We start from the raw sequence: 15,390 nt of genomic DNA, 5'->3' as shown, positions 1-15,390 counted from the left end.
GATTTCAAGTTCTTGCCATCTGCAAGTAAGCAAAAAGGAAAACTTCTCAATAGCAAAAGCTAAATAGCAAGAAAAATGTTTGGGAAAACAGAAAAAAAAAAAAAACTACTGAGAGCCTCATGAAACAACCTGAGAATGTTAAAGCAGTGATGCTCCTTCCAAGCTTGGACAAAATAATTAAAGAAACAAATGCATTTTTTCCTTCATGGTAGCTGCACGCCTGCACGTATCTAAATACATTGTAGCAAATACATTGTAGCGGCATGCAAGTGTTTTCTTACAATCGGGATGACATCAGATGCGTTCTCAGAGCATCTTCTTTCTTGAAGAGAACCTGGTGAGGCTTGGGAGGATAGGAGTATAGGAGGGGGATCCACGGATGATTTCGACGAGTGGGACGAGGAAATCTAGGGTTTTCCCAGAACCGGTGGTAGCGTCAGACGACAACATCCTTGTTGCTGCAGAGTAAAGGGATCATCTCGGCCTGAACAGCCGTACAGAACTCGAAAAAGGACCGTTTTAGCGTTTCGATAATGTCGCAGGAGAGAATAGGTTTGAATGTTTGAGGTCAGAGAACCGCGTCTCCGTTACCGCTTTGTTAGTGTTCGGCGATGAATCCATCACGATCGACCGCCGCTTTATTATTACCCTAGCTGGACTTTTTAAAAATCTCCAGTGACTTATTTATACCGTTTTTTTAGAGATAGTCAAAACGCAGCGTATTGATCGATTCGGTTTGGTAATTGTATATTGGATTTTACCGACGCAAAATTAGACACTGACTGAACCGCTGAAGAAATGTGTTACAAATATTTCATAGTTAACGTGACCAGCAAGGTTCATGATCCACACAGATGAAAATAGTATAAAAAAAAAAAAAAAAAGAGTAAAAATGTAAAAAGAGGTCGGCCAAAGCGAGGTCGACGCACATGAATACGCCAGGTGTCGGAGGAGAAGGGAGCAATCGAAGCTGTCCTCTATCTCTCTCTTTCTTTACGCCACGTCATCTAGTTCACATCATGTTGGACCCATTGCCTCATTCTCCATTTTCTCCTTCTATATCGTTCACTAGTTTCCTATTTTTGAATACGATTGTATTTGATTTTCAAATTTATTATTGTACCAACAACCAAAGCATTTCTGCGAATTAGAAGACAATAATAGTATATAGCTTGTATAACTTTTCAAATTGGCTAGCTACTGCTATATAGCACTGGAATACAAACAAATTTCCCCAAGATCATCAACTTACTGAAAGTATAACTTAAGTGTTAAGTGATTTGGACAATCAACAATGGTCAAAATTAGGAAACCAACAAAATGGTTAGTGATTAAAATCCTAAGCTTATAAGAGGATGCCATGAGGTTAATCCATCTATTTTTTTTTTGGTTCGATATATCGGTGTTATTGCTGATTCTGAAAGTCTGTTAATAGAAATTATGAGCTCGTAGCATCGTCAAAGTTTGGATTCCTAATTACCAATCTAAACTAGCATATAGTGTGTTTGCAGTTTGTAATATATAGCATCACATGTCTTAATTTCTAAAACACGTACGCTTGAAGCGTTGAAATATCTTCAATCGATCATCCACGCATAATTATTAATTAGTGCAGAATAGAGTTTATATTTGTTATTTTCCTTTATCCGGTTTTATAATAACTTTGAAAAATTGTCTAACCAATTATATCGAATTATCTACTAAACTCAACCTGATGTGGCTGTTAGATTCATGATTCATCTACTAGAAAACGAACGAAATTTTGTCCTCATGTCATCGTGATATTTGTGACCGACGCCAAGCTGACCAGCTGTAAGTCGTGATCTATAATAATTCGAACAAATCAATTATGCATGAGTAACTTTGAGATACGATAATCAAAAATATCTGCAGGGAAACGCGTAAAATGATGAACGCTATTTTTATACTATTTAAACGGAAAGCGAAACGATAACACAAAAAACTCATTCTTGTGGCAAATTAAAAAAAGACAATAAACCAAAAACAAAAATTAAGTTTTTTATTTTATTTTTATGTTTTTTATTTTTATTGAGACTAATTAGAAAGTATCTAAACGATTTAGTATATAGTTTTTGGTTTTAATTATTTTGGGAGAAAGGTTTAGTATATAAACCAAAATGAAGTAATTAAGAAAAATCAAAACAATCATAAAGGTGAATTTCAATGTTAAGAGTCCTAGGAAGATTTACTTTAAACTAATTTGAAAAAGGTTTAGCAAGACAATGATTACTTGTCTTCGTAGAAAGAAACTGAATGAGTGGGAAACTGTAATTTTACTTTTTCGAAAGCTATAAAAATTTAAATGCGCTGAAAATATTTGGCAAAGGCCATAACTACTACATCCATGATTCCATTAACCCCACAAATGAATTATCAATATCCCCATAGTATTAATTAGTAGTAATTAAAAAGAAAAAATAATTAGTTGTAATTAACATTTGGGAATTGGGATAGATCCAGAAAAATTCAAAATTTTAATAAAGCAAATAAAATCAAATCAAAGTTGAAAACAATGAATGAATAAAGGAAACCTAATGAAGTAAAAAATCTTTGAAGTCAAACATAAAGATTTAAATTAACAAAACAAAAAAAAAGGTGAATATTTTATTTGTTAACTACTATAGTCACTTTACAGCTAAGCTGGCACATATACATGTAATTTAGATTAGAAGGTAAGGTAATAAAACAATTAATTTTAATTAGTAAGGAAACAAATTTAAAAGAAATCAATTTGCAAATTCAAAATAATTGACCGGTACAATCATATTAAATTGCGCTGCTCCAAACTCTTCTCAACAGACAGACACAGAGACAGAGCCAATCTCTTTCCCATTGTCTCTTTTGCGGATCAGTTCTGTCGTCGACTCTACAGATTCTTCCGCGGTTTTTCAATTTTGTATTTGAAAGTCTCTTTTTTGACTCTTCGCCTCTTTTATCTTTAACACCACAACGGTTAAAAAAAATTAACATTGTAAATTGTGTTCGAGTTCTATATAAGTCCCGTGATTAAAAAAAAGTGGCAGAGAGATTGAGGTGCGTTTCATCGGATTCTGAGATGCAGAGACGAGGTAGATCGTCGGAATTTCATTTTAGATCGGACACTCATCGGAGACGGCGGCGTTGAAAAAAGGGTTTATTTTACAGTAGAAGCTTCTCGAATCGGTGTTTATCTTCTTCAATCTCCGATTCGCTTCTCAGGTAACTTTTAGTCTTCTTCTTCAATTTCGTATCCGTAATTTTGGATCTGGTAATCGAGTTTTAAATAATCTGGGTCGTTCTCTTTATTTTGGGTAGGGTATACCTTCACCTTAAAGGAAAAGTTTTTGTTTTTATTTGTGTAGCTTTGAATCAAGTGCTCTGTTTGCGATTGTTTCTCTCTGGGTTTATATAGTTTACACAATTTGCTTTTATTTGTGAATCTGATGTGCATCGGTTTCATTATGAACAGGTGTGAACAGTACTTTTTTAGTTTTTCTTTGGTGGTGATCTGATCTTTTTGGTTGGATGTGAAATGCAAAGATCAAGGAGAGCTCTTCTGGTTAGAAGAAGAGTTTCTGAGACTAGTTCTAATAATAATAATGGAAGGAATCGCTTCTACAAAGTTTCATTGTCTCTTGTTTTTCTCATATGGGGGCTTGTCTTCTTATCTACATTGTGGATCAGTCATGTTGATGGTGACAAAGGTAACCTTTTTTAAGTTCCTAATTTGGATTGAATTTGCGAAAACATTTATTAGATTATATGGTTAAAGAACTGCTGAGCTTTTAGAGATATGATAATCATGAAGATGTATAGACTTATAAGTGTATTTAACGCTTACTATTGGCTATTTGCAGGTAGGTCTTTAGTGGATTCTGTGGAAAAAGGTAAACCAGATGATGATAAGGCAAATGAGACAGGTAAGCCTGTTGATGCACCATCACTAGCGTCTGCCTCTGTCCACTCTACTCCTGATTTGAGTTCGGTCGGCGGTAAAGCCGCAGCCGGAGAAATCATCATATTGAAGCAAACAAAAGAAGATGACACAACTGCTGGAAATGTTACAGAAAATAAAGACAGTAAGTTTGTGAAGCCAAGTCAGATAAGTAATAGCACAGCCACAGGTCAAGGGAATGATAGTGAGACGAGTGCTTCAAAGCTTGATCAGCTATCTCGTGCAGTCCCGCTTGGCCTTGATGAGTTCAAGAGCAGGACGTCAAATTCTGAAGACAAATCTTTGTCAGGCCAAGTCAGCGGCGTGATTCACAGGATGGAACCTGGTGGCAAAGAGTACAACTACGCAGCTGCTTCAAAAGGTGCAAAGGTCCTAGCTTCTAACAAGGAAGCAAAAGGACCTTCAAGCATCATAACCCGGGACAAAGACAAGTATCTCCGAAACCCGTGTTCTACTGAAGGCAAATTCGTTGTCATAGAGCTCTCAGAAGAAACGTTGGTGAACACAATCAAGATTGCAAATTTCGAGCATTACTCTTCCAATCTGAAGGAATTTGAGATCCTAGGCACCTTGGTTTATCCGACTGAGACCTGGACTCATCTAGGGAACTTCACGGCTTTAAACATGAAGCATGAGCAGAACTTTACACTCGTGGATCCTCAGTGGGTGAGATATCTAAAGCTAAATTTCCTAAGCCATTACGGTTCAGAATTCTACTGCACCTTGAGTTTACTAGAAGTCTACGGAGTAGACGCTGTGGAGAGAATGCTGGAGGATTTGATATCTATCCAAGACAAAAACATACTGAAACCACAAGAAGGAGACACTGAGCAGAAAGAGAAGATGCCAGTACAAGCGACAGAGTCCTCTGAAAGCGATGAAAACAGGAGTAAACAGAAGGAGAAGGAAAAAGAAACCTCACCAGAGGTTGCAGTTGTGAAAGCTGAAGTATCCACTGAGAGAAAAAAGCTGCCAGATCCTGTGGAAGAGATAAAACATCAACCAGGAAGCAGAATGCCAGGGGACACGGTCCTGAAGATACTGATGCAGAAGATACGGTCGCTTGACGTGAGCTTATCAGTGCTTGAGAGTTACTTGGAGGAACGGAGCTCGAGTTACGGGAAGATATTTAAAGAGATGGACCTTGAGGCGAGCAAGAGAGAGAAGGAGGTGGAGACTATGAGTCTTGAGGTTGCGAGAATGAAGGAGAGGGAAGAGAATACGAAGAAGGAGGCGATGGAGATGAAGGAGTGGCGGATGAGAGTGGAGGCAGAGCTAGAGAAGGCTGAGAATGAGAAAGAGAAAGTGAAGGAGAGGTTAGAGCATGTGTTGGAAAGAATGGAGTGGATGGAGAAGAAAGGTGTGGTTGTGTTCACAATATGTGTTGGGTTTGGGGTTATAGCAGTTGCAGCCGTGGTGCTCGGTAAGGGGATAGGTCGAGCAGAGAAGCCAGGAGGCTTGGCTTGGCTACTGTTATTGATAAGCTCGACATTCGTTATGTTCATTTTGTCTCTTTGATGAGAGAAGAGTTCTCAGTTTTGGTCTTTCTTTTTGTTTTCTAGAGTTTTTACTGTAGAGTTTTAGTTTGAGTCCTGTTTATATAGAGAATTAGTACCCAATAAAACTAGTGAAAATACACTAGATTGACCCAAATTTGGGTAAAAATAACTCAATTGACATACTATAGTATCTCATTACTAGATTAACACAATATTTATGCAAAAAGACCAAAAACCAAAAAAAATAATAATTAAGTTTTTTATTAGAAAAAACGAAAAGTTGAAATAAAAAAAGAATAAAACAAAAAAAGAATAGAAAATGTAGTGTATAAAATAATAAGTTAAAATATAATTTTTAAATATTTTTATTTGAAAATATGTTTATAAAAATATTATGTATTAAAATATGATTTTTTGAAAAAAAAATTTGAAAACATATTTTATAAAACTATAATGAAATAAAATATGATTAAAAATATTATTTAAAAAATATATCTGCGTTGATGTTTAAAATATAATTTTCTTCAAATCTCTAGAAAAATAATATGATTAAAAATCTGATATATAAAATTATGATTTGTCAAAAAAAAGATGTATAAAATATGACTTAAAACATATATCTATGTTAATGTATAAGAATATGATATATAAATAGAAAATAGAGAAACAATTAATGATTTTAATGACGAATATGACAACTAATCTAAACAAATTTGGTAACAAACATCAGATTTTTGGAAGCCAAAAACAAAACTGTTATAACAAAAAACAAATCTGCCATAACATAAAATAAATCTGTTATGACTATAATTACATCTAATAAATCTGTTATCAAACAACAGATTTTTTTAAGCCAAAAACAAAGCTGTCATAACATAAACAAATCTGCCATAACATATGGTTTTAATGTAGGTCTCTTTAGCAATTTTAAAAAACTTTAACAAAACTGTTATCAAACGACATATTTTTAGTTAAATTAAAAAATCTGGTGTAAGATGAAATAAATCTGTTATCACTAGACGTCAAACTAGTAATTATTTTTCAGAAAAAAAATCTGTCACAATACGATATATTTTTAGCGAAAAATAAATCTGTAACAACTGTAAAAAATAAATCTGCCACATATTATAACCAATCTGCCATATATTATGAAAGTCTGTGGTGTCTGTATAAATAAGTATGCCGTTAAATAAATATGTCACTAATTATAAATCTGTCGTAACTATCTTCAAATAAATCTGTCATCCAAAATAAATCTGTCGGACTTGCACAAAAAAATCTGTCGTGCAAAAACCAATCTGTCGTAAATAAACAAATCTGTCACAACTAGTCCGATAGACTTTTGAAATTATTTTTATTTTTTTTTTAAATGCTGGAATTTTTTTAAAGGGTAAATTTGACTTTTTATTGTTTTCTGACAAAGCAAAAAGGGTATTTTAGGCATAAAAATAATTCAACTAACCCTCATATTTTATGAGTTAATTAAGTAATTAATCTCTTAATTTTGGTCAATCTAGTTTTTTTCCCATAAAACTATAGTAGGTTAACTTATGCAGTGTCCATAAGATTTTAATACATGAGTTTTGGCCGGTTCAATGGAAGATTAGTACTGTATTGTTCTGTTGTCCTTGAAATTCCGGTTTAATTTAATACGGGTCTTAATTACCAATGAAACGCCTTAAAATTCCGGTTTATTCAGTATGGGTCTTAATTAATAAAATTACCAATAAAACGAACAAACAGTTGAAGCGAGGGAAAAATGTCATCAAAAATCCCTAACTTTCACATTTAGGATGTTTTAATCACCAACTTTTAAGATGTCATTTTAATCACCAACTTTTGTTGACTTGACCATAAAATAACAAAGTTCTGTTGACCTTGCCATTTTAGGAATGACGTTTATTAAATCCCTAATCTTAGAAAGAAAACCTCAAATTCTCTCTATAATACACATCTGGTTGCATCGGTGAGTATGGTGTGCCATGGATGGTATAGAGAGAATTTAGGGTTTTCTTTCTATTTATGAAATTGGAATCAATTTGGGGATTTAGTGTCTTCAATTTGATAAACAATGTTGTTTTTGGTGTTAAAAACGTGGTTGTTTATGCTAATCAGTAGCAGATAACATGCAATTTACTCTGTTTTTTAGGTCTTTAACAGAGAATAAACGACGTGCCTAAAACGGCGAGGTCAACAAAACTTTGTTATTTTATGGCCAAGTCAACGGAAAGTTTGTGATTAAAATGGCATCTCAAAATTTGGTGATTAAAACGTCCTAAATAAAGTTGAAGATTTTTTTGACATTTTTCCCGTTGAAGCGAGGGGACCAGGCCGGTATTATATTACTTCATTTTTCTTTCAATTTTAAATCCTAACATTAAAAAAAAAAAAAAAATCCTAACATATAAGCCAAACAATCCTCAACGAGTATCTCGATTAAAAATAAATAAAAGAATTTAAAAGGATTGAAGTAAGTATCTTATGCTTATACGTGAAAACCTTTCTTTTAACAATTGCGTACAAAGAATAATTAAGAGTGAAAAGAGAAAAACTTTTAAAAATTTAAATTCTATATCTGAATTTATTTTGTGCATTGACGACTAGATTTGTACGATGAAAGAAAACCTTGCAAGTCGTGCTTGGCTTGGCTACACCAAATCTCTGTGTTAGTCTAGTAATCATCCTTCTCAATAGACAAAACATAATTAAAGTGAAAACCTTTAGAAAAATGTTAACTTGTTATCAATATTTTGGCGCGTGATTAATGTATTAGAATTAGAACCAAACTACTACTAAAACGTGTAAGATGAAACTCATGAAAGCAAATTTGTCACTTTTCATGCATGGTATCTAGTAATCTCTACGCTAATTGGCCAATATTTGCAACATTTTTAGTTGTGAGCATCGTCATAAAATATATGCGATATGCGTATATTTAAAAATAATTACTACAAATTTATAACATTTTTTGCTTTATATTTTACGTAGCATTTATTTAAGACAATATATAATTGCATTAAACCGTCGTGATTATACATGCATAAATATTGTTGCATTAATACAACACATATTGCAATATATTACTTCGTTGCTATATTTTTTCTGTGGCAATAATTTGTAACAAATGAAAGTTGCAAACGTACATCACAATTATACGACAAAATATGGAGCTATTGCAACAAAATATGGAGCTATTGCAACAATTTTTAGTGTAACTGTCATATTATTTTCTTGTAGTGTATGTGAACAACAAGAATTGGTCCGCTGATTATGATCAGAGACTCTTGGTTGTTCACTCTCTCAAAGTCCTATTGTCGTTAATTTCTTTATGTATGGTAAATAAGTAAATAATAATGGTCTGCCTCTGGTTATAGGTCTTATTGGGATTGTTCGTTATCATACCTATTGTCGTGTTGACCTTTGCTTAGGCTAAAATAATAATGTTCGTTCAGTTCAGTTAATTTACAACTGTGTTTCTAAATAATAATTCTATTGTCGTGTTAATCTTTATTTGTTCTAAAGAATAATGTTCGTTCGCAATTCAGATATGACTTTAAGCTTGAGAGCCCTTCATAAAACAGAGTTATTCAACTTTTGGGTGTGAATTTCTCATGCATTTATGAAAAAAAAAAAACTGAAAAGAATTGGCAAGTAAGTTTGTATACGTATAGGTGGAAACGAAACTACTAATAATTTTTTTTAAGTGAAAACCTTTAAAAATAAATAATATGAACCTGTTAATTGTATCCAAAGAACGAAACTACTAAAACGTGTAAGATAGATGGAAACAGATGTATCACTTCACTTTCATATGCCAAAGGAGCTGGCGACAACTACGATGAAGGAGAGTTGTTTTGACTTTTGAGACAACTCTCAAAATTACATTTCTTAGATTCATTATATGTATATATAGAACCTATCTCACTTAGAAATCCTAGTTACATGGGTTTTAATACTATTAATGGATCATACTATTGGGCTTTGTAGTTTCCTCTAATAGAAATGAAACAGACATGTGTCCATTTGAATTCTGCTGTTGGCTGCACCGCTTTCTATCGCTACTAATCAAATTATATTATCCTCTACTTTTGTTTAGCGTTATGTTAAAATTGAAATGTGTGACTCTGCTAATACTTTAACTGTTGTTATATTGGTTCTGATTCAATTTTGTGATTGGTTTAGTCACTTGGTTATGATGAATTAATTCCGGTTACTAGAAGCTCGTTGAACCGGTGTGGAAAAAATAAAGTAAAGTCTCTTTTCGCGAGAGAGGGTTTGCTGTTACAATCGGGTATAGGTATATATACTTGATATATCTCTTCTTCTTCTTTAATCGATTCATCTATCACATTCTTATAAAGTGAGAGAGAGAGACTCCATTGTTGAGCTCACCTTTTGTACTTGTATCATCACCTTGATATAGTGGATTGCCGAACTGATTCGGCCCCAGACGTAGGTGTAATCACATCGATTGCACTGAACTGGGTAAACAATCTCGTTGTGTGCTCCATTTCTTTATCGTTTTCATTCTTTGATTGTTTTTGAGCTGTTTCGCGATTCTTTGAGTGGATTGAGAGGTTTCGTTGATTCGATTGGAGTGCAAATCTAACAATAGATCGTAACAAAGTGGTATTAGAGCGAGGTTAGGGTTCCAGCTCCGATCCGATCAATCGATGGCGGCTACAACTGCAAGGATCGAGATCATGGTGTTTAATGGAGATAGCGATTTCTCGCTATGAAAGATAAGAATCTTAGCACAGTTGGGAGTTCTTGGCTTGAAAGGCATCCTCATGGATTTCACTCTAACTAAGACCGTTCCGTTGTCCAAGAGTGAGGAGAAGAAGGCTTCATCTGAAGAATCTTTAGGATCTACGCCACCGCAAACAAAATAAGAGCCAGATCCGATCAAGATTGATCAATCTCAGCAAGCGTTGACAATCATCATAAACCTCGTCGGAGATAAAGTTCTGAGAAAGGTACATCACTGTGAAACTGCAGCTGAGATGTGGGCGTTATTGAATAAGCTGTACATGGAAACGTCGTTACCTAATCGTATCTACGTACAACTAAATTTCTACTCGTTCAAGATGATTGATGCTCAGCCGATAGATCAGAATGTAGATGATTTCTTGAAGATAGTTGCAGAGTTAGGGAGTCTGGAGATTCAGGTTACTGAAGAAGTTCAAGCAATGTTGTTGCTAAACTCTCTGCCTTTGAGCTACGATCAGTTGAAGCATACGCTTAAGTATGGGAATAAGAGTCTATCGGTTCAAGATGTGGTGTCATCAGCTAAGTCTTTAGAACAAGATCTTGCTGAAACAAAGGTATCTGAGAGAGCCTCATCTGCAGCTTTGTACACTACGGAGAGAGGCAGATCTCAAACAAGAGGACAACAGAACGGTTCTAAAGGTAAAGGCAGGAGTCGGTCAAATTCAAGATCGAAGGTTGTCTGCTGGTTTTGTAAAAAGGAAGGGCATCTAAAGAAGGATTGCTATGCTAGGAAGAGAAAGATGGATAATGAGGATCAGAATGAAGTCAGGGTCATCACAGAGAAGTTAGTGTTTTCTGAAGCTCTGAGCGTTAATGATCAGTTGGTCAAGGATCTTTGGATTTTGGATTCAGGTTGTACCTCTCACATGACTTCACGCAGGGATTGGTTTAGTAGCTTTGAGGAGAAACAGGCTACAACGATTCTGCTTGGTGATAATCACTCAGTAGAGTCTCAGGGACAAGGATCCATTTGGATCAGTACTAATGGAGGATCTATCAAGGTACTAAATCAGGTTAAGTATGTTCCCAATTTACGAAGAAACCTCATATCAACGGGTACTCTTGACAAGCTGGATTATAAGCATGAAGGCGGTGATGGGAAGGTCAAGTATTTCAAGAATAACACTACAGCTTTATCTGGAACTCTTGTGAATGGGTTGTATGTGCTTGATGGAGAGACTATCGTAACCGAAAACTGTAATGCAGAGAAGTTGAGTGACAATGCAGTGTTATGGCACAGTCGATTTGGTCACTTAAGCTCAAACAGTATGAAGGTATTGGTAGATAAAGGCTTGTTGCAGAAGAAAGACGTGAAAGATCAGATCTTCTCTGAGCATTCAGTTATGGGTAAGTCCAAGAAGTTGAGCTTCAACATAGGGAAACACAATACTAAGGATGCATTGGGATATTTTTCATGCTGATCTGTGGGGGTCTCCTAATGTCACACCATCACTCTCAGGAAAACAGTATTTCTTGTCAATCATTGACGACAAGAAAAGAAAGGTTTGGCTTATGTTCTTAAAGTCTAAGGATGAAACATTTGATCGGTTCGGCGAATGGAAGGAACTTGTTGAGAAACAAATGGATAAGAAGGTTAAAGTCCTCAGAACAGATAATGGGCTAGAATTCTGCAACACCATGTTCGATGAGTATTGCAAGAAGAATGGTATTGAGAGGCACATGACATGCACCTACACACCAAAGCAGAATGGTGTCGCTGAGAGAATGAATAGGACTCTTATGGAGAAGGTGCAATGTCTTCTAAATGAGTCGGGTTTAGAAGAACCCTTCTGGGCAGAAGCAGCAGCTACAGTTGCTTATCTTGTGAAAAGGTCTCCTTCATCAGCTGTTGATCATAATGTTCCAGAGGAGTTGTGGTTAGGTAGAAAACTTGGATACAAGCATTCGATGAGATTTGGTTCGGTTGCTTGTACACCACGACCAAGGGAAGCTCAAGCCTAGAGCATTGAAAGGGGTGTTCATAGGTTATCCTCAGGGTACAAAGAGATATAAGGTCTGGTTATTAGATGAGATGAAATGCATGATCAGTAGAAGCGTAATCTTTCATAAAGATTTGGTTTATAAGGATCTTCAGGACAACAAGCAGATTGAGAAGGTAAGTCAGAGTCCTTGTGAGTTGGATCAGTCATCATCAGAACTCGGTATTCAGGTGCTTAAGAAGGGAGAAAGTTCAGTTTCAGGTGGAGTTACTCAGGAGGTTTCAAGTGATTCAGAAACTGAGTACTTTGAAACAGAGGATCAAAGCCCTGCAAGTGGAGAAAGTGTCGAAAACTATCAGTTAGCTCGAGATAGAGTTAAGCGTGAGATTAAAGCTCCAGTTAAGTATTCTGATTATACACAATGTGCTTTTGCACTAATGGCTTCAGAGGAGGTTGATTGTGAACCGCAATGTTATCATGAGGCAAAAGAAGATAAGTACTGGGAGTTTTGGAATGAAGGGATGATCGATGAGATGGACTATCTCAAGAGGAATGGAACTTAGGTCATAGTAGATAGGCCAAAAGACAAACAAGTAATCAGTTGCAGGTGGTTGTATCGGTTGAAACCTGGGATTCCTGGAGTTGAGTCAAAGAGATACAAGGCACGGTTGTGTTCAGAGGGTTCACACAGAAGAAGGGCATTGATTATGAAGAGGTGTTTGCTCCGGTTGTGAAGCATATCTCGATAAGGGTGCTGATGTCCTTAGTCGTTAAAGACGATCTCGAGTTAGAGCAGATGGACGTGGAAACATCATTCTTGCATGGTGAGCTTGATCAAGACCTATACATGGAGCAACCAGAAGGTTTCAAGGTAAATTCAGGTAAAGATCAAGTTTGATTGTTGAAGAAGTCCTTATATGGATTGAAGCAGGCTCCTAGACTATGGAAAAAGAGGTTTAATGCTTTTATGATTGACAACAGGATTTTCACCCAGGGTAGCAATTCCCTTTGCAGTTGTAGTACAAAGGGTTATCAATCCAAATGGTTGTTTATGCTAGCAGGAAGGATGCAATCAGAACAATGCAAGTCAAGCCAAGCAAAAGTTGGTTTTGATCTAACAATCCTAAAATAATAAAAGAAAAGAGTATAAACAAAGAACCACACGATCTAAGCACTCGATGCAAGCATTCGAGTACAGGATCGGGTGGGATGATCGAGTAAGCAAATGAAGTATGAACAACTCGAGAGGTTACTCGAAGCAGGTGATCGTGTACCTATTCGGGTAATGGATCGAGTGATGAATAAAAATGCAAGTAATTAAAATACGAAAGCTTCTAAGGATGGGGTAATCGAATCCTAAGTGTTCTTGACCAGTACAGATGTCTTACATGCCTCAAGCAAATATTCCCTAAACAATGAATCTCTAATATCTTCTTAAAACACTCTCGTGATAGAAACAATCAACCTTGATCATTCCCCTACCCAACTCTCGTTGGAGAAACATGACCAAGCAAGCAATAATAACCGATTCATTATTGTTAGTAAACCCCTTACTCATCTAATCTCTTAGGCTAAGTGAGTAAACCTCTAGCATTGGTTGATTCAAGCATTTCATCTACACCTCTCGGTGGTAAAACACCTTAGATCTAATCTCACCCTCTTGGTTTGTTGACAGCATTAAGAACACCAACCTAGAAGGGAATCTATAAAACATATACAATCAAACTAAGACATCCTAACTGATCAAGAACACAAAATCATCTATCACATCTCTAGAAACTTTGCTACACTACTCAGATATCATTGCAAGAAAACAAAAGCATATACGAATGAAAATTGCATTGTAATAAACGATAGAGTAGAGAAGTAAGAATAAAAGATAGAAATCTGAAGAAATGATAAAAATTTATGAAACAAATCCTAACAAAAAGTGAAAAGTGTTTTAAGTCGCTCAGTTCTCTCACAGAAGCTCTCGCTCTCTGGTTTTGGGTTTGCGGCGTGCTCTCTTGCGAGGAAGAAGAGGGGAGGTTTATATATGGAAACCCATTAACCCTAGCTTCCTAGTCCTGCCCGAGGGTCTGCTCGATGGGGTGCACGAGGATGTGCTCGGGTTGCTCTTCAGGTAGACTCTCGGGTTGTTCTTCCTTCTCTTGGATCCTCCTCGATCATGTTGGTGTTCGGACTGTTCTTCCAGCTCGATGGCTCCTTCGGGTACATGCTCGGATTCGTCCTTGTTTCTCCCCATTTTAGGCTCTAAAACACATGTTTTCATCCAAAGTATGCAAATGCAGGAATGCAACACCCTAAATGGCCTAAAGGTTAAATCCTACAGTTAATGACCTAAAATTTCTTAGTTAAGGGTGTAAAGAATGCAAAATATGGACAAAAAAATATGCTAAAAACATGTAAATTAGAGAGTTATCAATGATGGAGCAAAAGTTTGTCAGAAGTCCTCATGACACTTATGTGTATGTTAAGGAGATAAGTCAAGGTGAGTACATCTATCTGCTTCTATATGTTGATGACATGTTGATAGCAGTGAAGAGTATGTCAGTGATTAAGGAACTCAAGAAGGAGTTGAGCTCAGTGTTCGATATGAAAGACATGGGAGCAGCAAGTAGAATTCTCGGAATTGATATTGTAAGGAATCGAAAGGAGAATATCTTGCGTCTGACTCAGTCAGGTTATTTGGAGAAGGTTCTGAAAAGATTCAGAATGGATAAAGCAAAGGATGTCAATACACCGATTGGGGGTCATTTCAAGTTAACCGAAGTAAAGAAGGATGAAGAGTGTATTGATACTGATACAGTTCCATATGCAAGTGCTATAGGAAGCATTATGTATGCGATGGTGGGAACAAGACCCGATATTGCTCATGCTATTGGTTTGGTGAGCAGGTTTATGAGCAGACCCGGTGATGTTCATTGGGAAGTTGTCAAGTGGTTACTGAGGTATCTCAGAGGATCTACATATTTAAGTTTGGTTTACACCAAAGGTGAAGATTTCCGTGTTTGTGGATTCTCCGATTCAGATTATGCTGCAGATTTGGTAAGAAGAAGGTCAACTAGTGGATATGTATTCACTGTTGGAGGTCATACTATTAGTTGGAGATCATGTTTGCAGCAGGTAGTAACTTTGTCGTCTACAGAGGCTGAGTACATTGCCCTTACAGAAGCTGTTAAGGAGGCAATGTGGATTAGAGGATTATTGGGAGATATGGGATTGA

The 15,390-nt window shown here is 36.0% G+C and overlaps 1 protein-coding gene across 1 annotated transcript; it reads left to right on the top strand.

Moving 5' to 3' along the window:
* Positions 1–2,767: 2,767 nt before the first annotated feature.
* LOC104750988 (SUN domain-containing protein 4) lies at positions 2,768–5,623 on the top strand. Its single transcript, XM_010472848.3, has 3 exons — positions 2,768–3,219; positions 3,470–3,704; positions 3,858–5,623. The coding sequence occupies exons 2-3, from the start codon at positions 3,533–3,535 to the stop codon at positions 5,471–5,473; spliced, it is 1,788 nt and encodes a 595-aa protein (XP_010471150.2). The 5' UTR covers positions 2,768–3,219; positions 3,470–3,532; the 3' UTR covers positions 5,474–5,623.
* Positions 5,624–15,390: the final 9,767 nt, after the last annotated feature.

The sequence above is a fragment of the Camelina sativa genome, chromosome 16 (assembly GCF_030686135.1).
Source record: "Camelina sativa cultivar CO46 ecotype springtype chromosome 16, ASM3068613v1".
In the NCBI taxonomy this organism is placed as follows: domain Eukaryota; kingdom Viridiplantae; phylum Streptophyta; class Magnoliopsida; order Brassicales; family Brassicaceae; genus Camelina; species Camelina sativa.
The sequence above is the reverse complement of the archived record's forward strand: the minus strand, read 5'-3'. Positions and strand labels throughout refer to the sequence as shown.